A 12800-nucleotide genomic window follows, 5' to 3' on the forward strand; every position below is an offset into this window, starting at 1 on the left:
GGTTGGTTGGTTGGTTGGCTGGTTGGTTGGCTGGTTGGTTGGTTGATTTTTTGGTGCTTTATATTTTTGGAGGGATTTGTGACTGTTTTTATCTGATATAGACGCATTCCTGTAGGAGCATGAGTTGTAAACACAAAATTTTACCTAGTCACTGACTTTATACTCTGTCTATTCCTAAAGAAATTATTTATTTTGTTTTACCCACCATTAAACTAAGGGCTTCTGATCTTCTACTCATTTGTCTGAACAGAAAGTAGCTGGCCCACCTTTTTTTCCTGTAGATGGTATGGTTGCCCATTCACTGAAGATATTCTGGAGGAACCCATTCAATGAGGGGTTTTTTGTTGTTTGGTTTGTTTTGACTTTTGCTATCTGTTTTAATCTTAATTTCTTTCTTTGTGTCTTTCTACTTTTTAGGTTGCATTTTTGATGTTCAAGTTCGCACCAGCCTTAATCAAGGGTTTAAATCACCAGGAACTCCAGAAGGACACCCCAATTCTGGCCGCAGTGTTGGACAATGCAAAGATTCCCCATGCAGTTTAATAAAATGCAGAAATGGTGGCAAGTGCATAGAAACTGGCTCTACTGTTTAGTAAGTCTATATGTGTATATATATTTTAGACACAGTGTAGACTGTCTCTATACTAATAACTATGGTAATTTATTGTGTTCATAACAGAAGGAGGCAGAAGGAAAGAGAAAGAGAGAAAGAGAGAAAAAGAGAGAGAAAGAGAGAAAGAGAGAAAGAGAGAAAGAGAGAGAGAAAGAGAGAAAGAGAGAAAGAAAGAGAGAAAGAGAGAAAGAGAGAAAGAGAGAGAGAGAAAGAGAAAGAGGAAGGAAGGCAGGAAGGCAGGAAGGCAGGAAGGAAGGCAGGAAGGCAGGCAGGCAGGCAGGCAGGCAGGCAGGAAGGCAGGAAGGCAGGAAGGCAGGAAGGAAGGAAGGAAGGAAGGAAGGAAGGAAGGAAGGAAGGAAGGAAGGAAGGAAGGAAGGAAGGTTGGTTCATTCAGTTTGATAAATACATTAATATTAAAATAATGTTAGAACCATATGTGGGGAAATTTTTTAAGAAATTCCATGGGCTGGTTCTGCTCCACTAAAGTCACTGGTATCCAGACTTACTAGGAAATGCATGCGAAGAATTAGATGTGTGACCTTTTTTAAAAAATAAAAAAAAAACTGGTGAGTATCTAGGATAGCAGAGAAGTAGTAGTAAAGAGGATAGCTTGACAGTGTTAATGTCCAAATGTGGCTGATGGGGCCAAAATAGGTGACTTCTGTTTCCTGGGAATTAATATTTTCCATTAAAAAACCCCGTGAGGAGTAACTCTGCACTGACTGCCCAACATTAGAAAGTGCTGAGCCAGTTTAAATCCATAGTAGCTCAAAACATTGTTTGGTGTCTGTCAGTTCATCTCCAAGCTGCTCACTTGGCTGATCTACGGGATGAGAGGGCGTAGCCATGAGAATCTGCCCAAAAGATGAGTCTCAGATCTCTCAGAGTAGATGGAGCTAAGTGCCCAGGCTGTATGCACAGAAGGAGGAAGTACATTTGCAGCTCCAAATTGCTGTTGAGTGTCAACACTTCCATTGTAATAAATTTTGTTTTCAAACACTTTGTAACCCAGCTGTAAAATCTTTGCTGACAAGCATTTTTTATTTTAAAAGTATCTGCCAAGATTAATTATGCTTTCTTCCCCTTATGTGCTTTTGCATGTGTTCATTTATTTCCATATATTTGCATAATTTTTTTAAAATAAGAAAAGTGCTGATTTAAAACTTAAGATACTGACTGAAAACATTGCAGACAGCAAGACAGATTCAAATGAGAAAAAAGGCTTTGCACTGTGGAGCCTCTGTATGATGCTTCTTAAAACAACAAAAATCTGTCCTTCTGTGTGCTACAAAGAAAAACATTTGCATATTTGTTAAACTGAAAACAATCTACTAACTCTGCACTGGAGAGAGAATTTTATGGTAATTAATTGGTTTTGTTGCCTGTGACACAAATTTTCACCTGTAAAAAACTTGATACAAAAAAACCTGCTTCTAAAGCTAGTAAACTGTACTGATGTTTGGGAAACTGACCCCAAGATTAGCACACAGATTACTCCCCATTCCCCTTATGAATGTATTTTATTCTCTTAAATACAGTAATGAATGGAACCCATTAAAAACATAATTTGGAATTGCTTTCTGTTTGTTCCATTGCTGCATGTCACAACTCTTGCACTTTGCAGGGCCCTCCCAGAGCTATTAAAACCTTGACATTTGATCTTTCTGAGGAGCAAGAAAGGATAATGGTCATCTTTTTTCTTATGAGCATATTAGATGTGATACAAAGCCAGAATTTCAAGACAAAAGATCATAAATGCAGGCTGAAACATCCCACTCCCATCCACCCACCTAAATCCTTGCTTCAGCAATTTACTCAGCTGTGCTGTCACCTTCATGTCTGTAAGGTGAACCACCAGCAGCAGCATCTAGAGCACATTTTGGGAAGCAGGTGGCAGGCTAGAATGGCAGCTGGTGACAGGAAAACACAGCAAGCTTGGTATTATAGGGGAAATTCTTTTTCATCATTACAATTTGTATTCCAGATTAGTTTAGGGATTATTCTAAAATTTCTGGGGCATTGGGGGAAGGGGGGGAAGGGGGTGTGTAATGTGGTTTTTCTGGGGTTTGTTTATTTCTTTGCATTTAATTTATAGTGACCTACTACTGAATTCTATTCCTGTCCCCATATTTCAGGAGAGCTAGTATTCACACTCTAGGTGTATGTGCATGCATGTACAAGTAATGGTCACTTTTTTCTTTTTTTTTAATGGTCTCACAGAAAAAGTGAAACATTGCCAAAGGGGCATGGATGTAGCTCACCTATAATTTCTGTCAAAGTACAGTAGCTGTCAATACTGGCTCAATATATTTCCTCAGAGGGACTTCTATTTTCAAATCATCTGTGTTCCTTTGAAGACCAGAGTCCTTGAGGGAACTGGATTTGTGTTCAAATATTTTCTCTGCTGAAATGAGATCTCTCCAGAGGTTTTGGTTGCTGTTTGGAGCTATTTTTATATCTTGCTTTCACCACTCTGCCAGAAAGTGTGCAGTGCTGTTAAGCTGTAGATTCAGTTGCTATAGGGATAATGCTTTGATTTAAATAGAAACAGAAATATGCAGCATTAATCTTTATATTCTGGCCAGCAACAGAGCACAACTGCTGTGTTTTAACAAAAAAAAGGGGAAGTACTTGAATAATAAAATGAAGGATATAATTTTCAAGGGACAATAATATCCCCTATTATTTTATTTATGACAAAAAATAATAGAAAATAGAAAATTACATATAACAGCATTTTCTGTGAGGTATTATGAATACTTCTTGTTGGTGAAGTAAGAAAAAAGTACATCTTGTGTGCTGTTTGAACAGAACATCAGACAAAATGGAGAGGATTCAGTCTGTTAAATGTGAGCATGTAGTGTTAGTTTAGACACCCCTGGGTAGACATTTGGCCATCAGCTGCTGCTTCAGAAGAGTTTGGGACTTTAATAAGTTTTCTGTAATATCTCCAAGCCTCATGTGGATTTCTCAGTACTGTATAGCTTTCAAGGAGCAACAGCCACTCAGGTTTAGAAAATAAATCATGCCCCATATGTGTGGGGTGGCTCATAAAAGGAGCTTCTGTAGTCTCATTATTAGGCCAGATTCAATTAAAATAAATTTGCAGTGCAAGGACAGAATCAATATGTAACAGAAGGACATACTTTAATACTCTGTAAGGGAAAAGACATTTATCTGTTTAATCATCATGGTTTAAAACAATACAAGTTTCTGTTTTGGGAGTGAATTTACTATCTAAATTTTTTCATTTAATTTGTCTTATTTAGTAGGAAATGTCTGCAGCATTCCATGGTTCTCTTTGTTTAAATTCTGATTTAAAAGGTGATTCTCTTCCTGTCTTGTTTTCTTCCCAGTCCATCTTTACCTTCCAGCCTTAAGAAGTCTGGGTTTTGTTAATGCTCTAGTTTTCCACTGCATGAATTTAAAACCGTTCTTATTTAGAAATTTCCTTCCTTGTCCAGCATCTTTCTACTGCAAAACAAATTCAAAAACTGTATCCAGAAATCTCCAGTGGATTGGGCAGCTTGATGGGGCCAATACATGCCAATATGAATTTGAGATGTCCTGCACAATCTGAGATACTTACAGGATGTTGAGAAATGTTTCAGTTCCTCCTGGAGAAACGTTTGGAGGACAGACAAGATACTCTAGGGAGTTTCAGATGTTGCTAAACATCTGCCTAATCCCAGATGGTCTAGCTAATTTGATAAATTAATTAAGCTTCTGATATCCATTGAGTATGTGCCCATCTTACATATAGAATCCTAAATTCAGATCTGAAAACCTCCTTTTCTGGTATAAGATTGCTTGTTTGATTTGACATTACATCTGAATAACTATGGGAAATTCCATTTTTGTTAGCATTGAGAACATTGTTTTAATAACATATTTTCTATATTTACTGGAAGAAAGTTTTTTGTTTAATTTCGGATCTAAGTAATCTTTCCAATTCTTCACAAATCCTTTAGGATCTTTAGTTATTTCCCTATAAAGTTCAGTAAAAGCTTCCAGTTTCATCAAGATTTTATGTAGTAACACACAGACACACTTCTTACATATTTTATGTGTAAGATTACTTTTCATTACTTTTTTTAATGTTGCCTGAATTTTGATTAAAAATTTTGGGTTTTGGTTCATAATCAACAGTGACATATACTTGTCATCCTTGCTTATGCAGAGACTGTGTTATTTGTTTCAGAGCTAATTTTGCCTTTGGTAAGGGACTTTGAACCTGGATAAACCATTCCATGAATACTGCATGACACTTTTAAGCATTTTACAAGAAGCAAAAAAGAAAAAGCCATTAAATTAAAGCACTCTTGAGCTTCCTAAATGCAAATATTTCAGAACTTGTAATGGTACTTGAATTTCCAAAATTTAAAGTAAGTTTCATTTGCTTCCTGAACTGGCTGACTTTGCCCTGTACTTACTCTGAAGTGCATCCTATTAAGAATCCTTTGCAAAATAGGGTGATTCAAGATCATACAGTTTGTTTTCAGACACACTATCAAAGCTGTATTTGAAAGCCTTTCCATCCTTCCACACTTAAAAATATGCTTTAAAAAAGGAGAAAAAAAAAAAAAAAAGGCATTTTGGCAGTTACTCTTGAGGTACTAGTATCTCAAGTATAGGAGAATTAATATAATCTGTGTTTTTCAAAAAGTCTGAAAATAGGAAAATGTCTTGCAGCAACATTGTCTCCTAAGACACATAAACTTAGAGTGTCTCCAGGTGAGCTAAATGTGTAGGATCCTATTAGAGTAAATGGAGACCCAGGCCTTTCCAGTTGTCTAAACACTGGCATTCTAATGGCACAGGTCCTGGGATACTTTTCTGGTCTCCATAGGAGCACAAAAAAGGAGCACTCCAGAGGAGCTCAAGTCTTCTGCAGCTCTTCTCTCTTACCTGCTGGCTCACACATCTCTCAGACACACCATGGATCAGAAGGAAAATATCATTAACCTGCATGGAGGCAAATGAGTGCAAGACTTTATCATCAGGGTCATGCATGTGTTGGTTTGTGGGATGCATAGTGCTCCAGTTCCCATGACTGTCCTCTGGATCACCACTGATTGATTAGTAGATGAGCTCAGGCAGTTACTCAAGGGTCCCATTGCCTAAACTTGAGCATTCTGTCAGGTCTCTGTCAGAAACTTGTCTCCTTGGCCAGCAGCTGCCTCTCTCATATACCGCTAGGGCAGCTGGAAGCAACTGGGCACCTGATGTAACATAAAATTAACTGTGTAGATCTCAGAATGAGTCTCACCCCTTATACCTAAAGAAATACAACATCTGGATGATGCTCTTAGTCATACAATTTACTTCTAGGTAGTTCTGCAGGGAGCAGGGATTTGGACACAAAGATCTCTAGGAGTTCCTTCCAACTTGAGGTATTTTGTGATTCTAAATGGGTCTTTAAATCCCTGAGAGTCAAGTCACTAGTGCAAGCTATTGCTGGAAAAACAAGCAACCAAAATCAGGAAGATGCAGAGGAAACTAGTCCAGCATGGCATGCCACATGACGGAAAATATTTGAAACACTGCCTCTTTCTTTATCTCTGTAAAGATTAGTGAATCTTGGATCTAAATTTCTCAACACGAGTCCAACTTGCTTAGGTGTGTTAAATAGGCTTCATTTGTTGATACACCATTGCCACATGTTCAGCTCTGTGCAAACAATTTTCAATTAATTTAAAAACTTGACTTCTGTTAGGTCATCAAAGATACTAATTAAAAGAAATTTAAACAGACATACACAGACACCAGCCAGGGAAAGGGGAAGAACCCTCATGTATGATGCCCAAGAGCAGCAGCATCAGCTCCAGCAGTACTCCCTCTCAGCACAAGGAAGGGGCTGCTGTTTGCACTCAGGGAGTTAAATCACTTCCCTTCTCAGTAGCTTTCATGCATCAAAGCATAACATTTATAGCTGAGACAGAAAGCATTCTGATGTTGATTTTGATGAATTGAGGTGCTCTTGCTTTTGCAAGGTCCTGTCCTCTTTTCCCCTTCATTCCAAACAGCTGTTTATCACTCTGAAGAGTTGGTTGCCTGTGCTTTGTTTACATGTTGTCTGATCTGAAGGTGTGGTGAAACAGCAGTTTCACAGGCTCCTCATTATGTTTTATACAAAAACATTGGCCTTGTTAATGGAGGATTTGCAGCTCAGTCAATGCAAAGAAAAAAATCAAGAGTTTGCACAAAACAAAAATCAAAACAAACATGGACCAATCAAAACCCAATCAAAATGTATGAGTTTTCATTCTTAGCCTTGAGAGGAAAAACTTACAGGGAAAAATCCATAAGTGTTTTTATTCAGGGGAATAATATTTTAATCATAAAGTGATACAAAATGCTAGAATACAAATAAATCTAATATATATATTAGTATATATTTTATATATACTAATATCTTTAATTTTAACTCTTTAGTAAGGAGGGAATTTTACACATCAGTGTCAGGTGTATTCTGTATTTAATAATTTCTACAGAATTCATGTTAATTTTAAATTTATAGATTAGTGTGTCTTTTTTCGGTTTGTTCCTCAGCCTGGATGAAAGAAAGTCATAAAATGAAGCAGACAGTAACAAGTTCAGTGATTCAGTTGGTTTAGAAAATTTACTTTTGGTATGGATTTACTATCATAGATATATGAAACCCAGACTGCCATCTCTTTAAGGACCATATCCACTATCCTCTTTTCTGTCAAGTGCTTCAAGAAAGCTAAATCTGATATGCCAGTTATAAGAATTTAGAAAATTAACAATGACTAAAGGAAAGGCAGTTGCTGACAGACTCCTGTTAGTAGCTAAAATTTCTAATTGTTAGCAATTCCCTTATGCTGGTATTATTTTTATGACTTTGTTGCTGCTTACCTTTCCCTTTTAATGTCTGCATTAACTCTTCCTAGTTTATGAAGGCAGGGCCTTCTGGAGTTATTTGTAGAGCAAAACAAACATGCAAAAGCTCTAAGCCTCTTTTTTCTTTTTTTCTTTTTTTCTTTTTTTTTTTTCTTTTTTTCTTTTTTCTTTTTTTTTTTAATACCAGATGTTATTATTTAAACATTAATATTCAAAAGAAAATACTTCCTATTTTGTACATTTTTCTTTTACAATAAAATGAACATACAAAGAAGTTTAATGAGGAACTACTTGGTTACTACCCTTTTCTGTTAGCCATTTTGGATCAGGTTTTTAAATATAGGTATCCAAACTTGAAAATCTTCATTAGATTGCTACTGACATGTTGATTTCTTTTGATAATACTGTTGCATTCTTTCCTTTCACTTACCCTCCATAGCTGTGACTGCCTCACTGGATGGAAAGGTGCATTTTGCACAGAAACTGTGTCAGTGTGTGAACCTGAGCATGATCCTCCACATCTGTGTCAGCAAGGCAGTACCTGTGTGCCACTGCCTAATGGCTACACATGCCACTGTCCTCTTGGAACAACTGGTACCTACTGTGAACAAGGTATGTCAAATGCACAGTACATTGTACACACAACTACGTGATGTAAAACTACAGCATTTTGCTATGCATCAGTTAAATGTGACATAGAGACACAAAGAACAAAATAGATTTGAGAAAGTGATGCTCCTTTCTGTTGGAAAACGTAATTAAAAACAATGAATTGTTAGATATTACTTACTCTGCCTATTTTTAATGCCATTTTTTCCTTCCATTTTTTCAAATCATCCAACCAGATTCACAAGCATGATTTGTCAGGCACCAAGGAGACAGAAAGCATTGCAGAGCAGTATTATAGTGCTTAGTACAATTCCCAAGCTCACCATAATGAAGTATGATGGGAAATACACCTGAGATCACAGTAGTGGCACAGAAGAGGGAAGCATCTGGGACCTTATCCAATTTCTGCTGATTCTAATGGAGAGGTTCCTGTTGACTTCCCAGACTATTGGGTAGGGATGCACTGATAACAATGACAAAAGATGCAAACATCACTGTAAAAATCCACAAGTGATTATTCTTCCTGGCTTTCTTTCAACATGTCACCCTCAAAATATGTCCTCAGTCTGCAGGTTTTGCATTTCTTACCTTCATTCAATGGAATCCTTTACCTGTTTTCTTCTCTGAGAGATTGTGCAAATGAATATTCAACAATGTGGATACACAGGTGCTACAAGCTCAGGGATTTTTCCTGCAAGTGCCCAAATTGCCTCTGTGTGTAAGGAGGTGTTGTACAGTCCACACCCTCTATTCCACAGCTCTTGGATTCATGTTAGTTTTGTACAAGCTTATGTATTCCTGTTGAGAAACTTTCTGTACAACTTTTGGAGAACTCCAGTTACTGTTAAATAGCTGTCTTTCCAATATGCCTGTCAAGGTCCAGCCTTCCTTCTTGTGTGATCTTGAAGCACAAAACTGACAAGCTGAACCACATTTGACCTGATTTGCAGTGCTCACCCTATAGATGGATAGTTTTTAAATCCCATTACATGTGGAATTGGTAGGCTCAAATGAAAAAGAATATAGCTTCTGGAAAGTTACTGTTTAATTCCTTATTCTGTGCTTGCTTTATTGCCACTGCTGCAACAGCTGTTCAAGGCTCTTTATATGAACTTTTCAATTTTGAATTCTCATTTCAAGTGAGGTTTTCAAAAGTAATGCCATCTGGATTCAGGATACTGATCATCAGGACATGTGCTGTACACAAAGCAGGTAATTAATCAGGTAAACACTCCTGTGTTCTGGTTCCAGAATACATTTGGGTCTTCTTATCATGGCCACATTAACAATACAAAACTTATATGGGAATAAGAGAAAATTGTATTTCCTGCAGATTGTCTTTCTTGTAGTAATTCTTCATCTGGTAAACACATTAGAGGGTTCCTCTCTGTTTTATTTAAAAGCTTTCCTTTTATGAATAGGTACTATGGATCCTGACCAAACTCTGTGCCCTGTATTTCACCTTACTCTGTGGCAGAATAATGAATTATCATGAGATTTTTCAAAGAGCAGTTTGCACTTTTAGTGGATGGCAAATTGCTAAAAAACAGCTGCTTATCAAGATTGAATATCTCATCCCTGGATTAATGGTGGTTATTGGAGCCAAAAGAAAAAGAGACAGAGAGCGATGAAAAGCCCAAGGGACTGGGAGAAAACAAAGGGTAATTAAAGGATGAAGACTAATAAATGTACCAGAAAGAAGGAAAAAATTGTGAGAAGACAGAAGAGATTTATGAGGTTAAAAAAAGCACAGAGTAGAATAACAAAGGTAAGAACAAACAGGGGTTTACCAGATAATAGCAACTGGTAAAGACAGTACAACAGTATGGATTGCACAGGAGCAGGTCAGGTGAAGAGAGCAAATAGGGGTAGAACCACAATAACAAACAAGAGTACTCTGAACACAATTATTAAGGGTGATTAGGCATAAATCATCAATAGACAAGCACTAATTTTTTGGCAAACACTAAAAATGTTTGAGGTTCTTTATTAACTATGTATATGAGAGATGAAAGCATGTGAGCAGATAAGGATGATGCTGTTCTTAACTGTGATGGTCCTGTGATGCTTAGAGCACCAAGCTCAAGCCACCAAGGATGCAATGACTGTCAGCACAGAGATAGGGTGCATTATAGTTAAGCTTTAGATGTCAGAGCTCCACTAGCAAACTTTCAGCGGTTGGAAAACTAAGTTAGAACAAGACTAAACACAGGGAGAGAAAGAATATAGTTTCCATAGCACTTATGGTCTGAGACTCACAGGGTTTATTCGAATATCTCACAATGGCCTTTGCCAATATGTAAATTGAGCAATATTCTCAGGAGGTTGCAGAAAGTTGTGTGTTATTTCGAGTGTTTTAGAGAAAATAGAAGAAACCAACCCACTTGACAAAGAGAGGCTAGCAGTTCCAATTTCTCTGTGTTTCCTATAGGCTGTGCACAACCAATTCACATTCAGGAAGTAGTGAAGTGATATTTTGTAGTCTGAAATGCTGAGAGCAAATATTTCATTGTATATTTCAACCTGACAAAGCAAGTACGAGCACTTGCTTTTCTCAGAGAAAGATCAAGAGGTTTAGCAGGGAGACATCACCCTTGTGACTGACAAAAAGGAAGATGCCTGTGAAATTTAAGACCAGTTTTGGGAAGGTAAGCATCCATAATGAGCACTAGGAAAGAAGGACAGGGTTGTAAATTAGATCAGAATGGGCCCAAGAAATAAAGCCTTGTCATGGAAGGCAGAGTAATACGCTTGTTCAAGAATTTAAAACTCCACTTCTTGGGGGCACTGTGTTGTCCAAACCCATTAATACTCTTAAAACAAGTGTTAGGTTTCAAAAGGTAACACTGATGTAAACAAACAAAAATATTATTAACTTAGACTTCCAGAAACAAAAGTGATTGTAATGAAATGGGAAGGAAATGGAAGATTTATGGAAGAGTTCTTTTTACTTGGTGTTAACATTGCCATTTGGACTCAAACCACTTCTAAGACTGTGACACATGAAGCAGCAAATAATGCTGTTCCACTGCTTTGAAAAGGTCACAGCTGTGACAGAAACACAGCAAAGCCAGCCCAGCTCCTGAGGTGCATAAATGGCAACCAAACATTGCCATGATCTGGGCCAGTGTTAATTCTTAGTTAGCACCCCATAACCATAAGGATTAGGAATACGGGGAAGCAGTTTATCCAGGTTTTTTTTTTAAAGTACTTGTTTTCCAACACCAAAACATGATGTTAATAAAATCTTTTGGTCATTTGACTTAAAGTTTGCAACTGAAGCACCAGACAATTAATTTTCTTCCAACTTTTCTTCTGATTAAGAAGTGAAGCTTCAGCCTGCAGCAGCATAATAATTTAGTTATTTCAATAACATACAATATTCAAAACCAACAAGAGTTTCTAGTAATTTGTCTGGGGAGTCTCTTGCATGGCTTTGCATGCCAAATTCCACCTTATTCCATATGTGCCAATGAATAACTTTGTAATTAGATCTCTCAAAGGGTTTCTGAAGGGGGAGAAGTCTCTAAGGACCTGTTTTTTCCAGTTCCCCTGCAAGGATATAGTAGACCTGTTGGTTTCACTGTGATTATTACTGTGAGAAACCATGGCCAAGATCAAATGTCAAGGATGATTCCCCCTGAGAAAGAAGAAACAGTCTAATACCCTTTTGCAGCAGGTAGTTTGATTATACAGCACATTGTTACATATGTGAACACAATATCTTTTTTCATAAATAGTAATTATTAAGACATGTGAACATTAAAATTACAGATATTATCCATATTTACAGTCTGCAATTACATTGTAATCTCTAATAAATTCTATTTTAGCAGTTTATTCCTCTCATAAGAACTGTATGCCTGTGTGAGGCCAGTAATCCTGTCTCCAGCAATGGCCAACAATGGAGGTTTAGAGAAAAAATTAACACAGCAGCTATATAGAACATCTCCCTGAACCACTCTTTTAGCATCTAAACACTTATAGCTTACCTTTTTTTTTTTCCTAGCCATTTATCTTAATGGATTAAATCAAGTCTCTAATCTTGTCATAAACAGTATCACCAAAGGCTATGAAAAACTTGAACAAAAATAAATTTTAAGTCAATAAAGTTCCTCTGACATTCAATTCCACATTGAGATATATTTACACATAAGATAGAGTTTCTATAGGTACTGAGCATATTTATTTCCCAGATAATTTTGTAAGGAGTGAAGACCTACAATTTCAGATTAGTTAATTGTGAGATAACAGAGGCTGATAATGTTATTTAAGGGGAGAGCAATGTAATATTTGAAAGATTCTATAGATGGCACTCTTGGAGAACACTTGCCAGTGCTGAAAATAAACATGGTTTTCACCACAGTATTTCTGTGAATTTTAAATTATTCAGCAGTTTTCTTTAGCAGGAGTAGTTTGTGCCACATACATTCATAAAATCTATTATGATTATTTTTCTTGACTTCAAGGCATAACAGAATGCTACTGCCTTTTTCACAAAGAAACAAGTTAATAAATAGGTTTCTTAAATTGTATATTAGCCTGAATTCCATAGCTACAAATACTGCCTGTCAATGTACAACTCTGGAAGACCTGAAAGAAAATGTAAAGAGTTTTCATTGTTCTGTCCTTGGTTTAATGAGATACTTCTCAAGCAACAAAGCCATTTCCTTGATGAACAAAGGGTGAGCAACTTCCTTGGGCCATGTTTATT

General features: G+C 36.9%; 1 protein-coding gene across 1 annotated transcript in view; it reads left to right on the plus strand.

Moving 5' to 3' along the window:
- EYS (EGF-like photoreceptor maintenance factor) overlaps window positions 1-12800 on the plus strand; it is a 58779-nt gene that overhangs the window by 29161 nt on the left and 16818 nt on the right. Inside the window, exons 6-7 of the mRNA XM_088052627.1 lie at window positions 418-592; window positions 7917-8089. Of these exons, the coding sequence (XP_087908753.1) occupies window positions 418-592; window positions 7917-8089 (348 nt within the window). The remainder of the gene's footprint in view (window positions 1-417; window positions 593-7916; window positions 8090-12800) is intronic.

The sequence above is a fragment of the Pseudopodoces humilis genome, chromosome 3 (assembly GCF_049639895.1).
Source record: "Pseudopodoces humilis isolate 2021_Gansu_Grassland_sample_001 chromosome 3, ASM4963989v1, whole genome shotgun sequence".
Lineage (NCBI taxonomy): Eukaryota > Metazoa > Chordata > Aves > Passeriformes > Paridae > Pseudopodoces > Pseudopodoces humilis.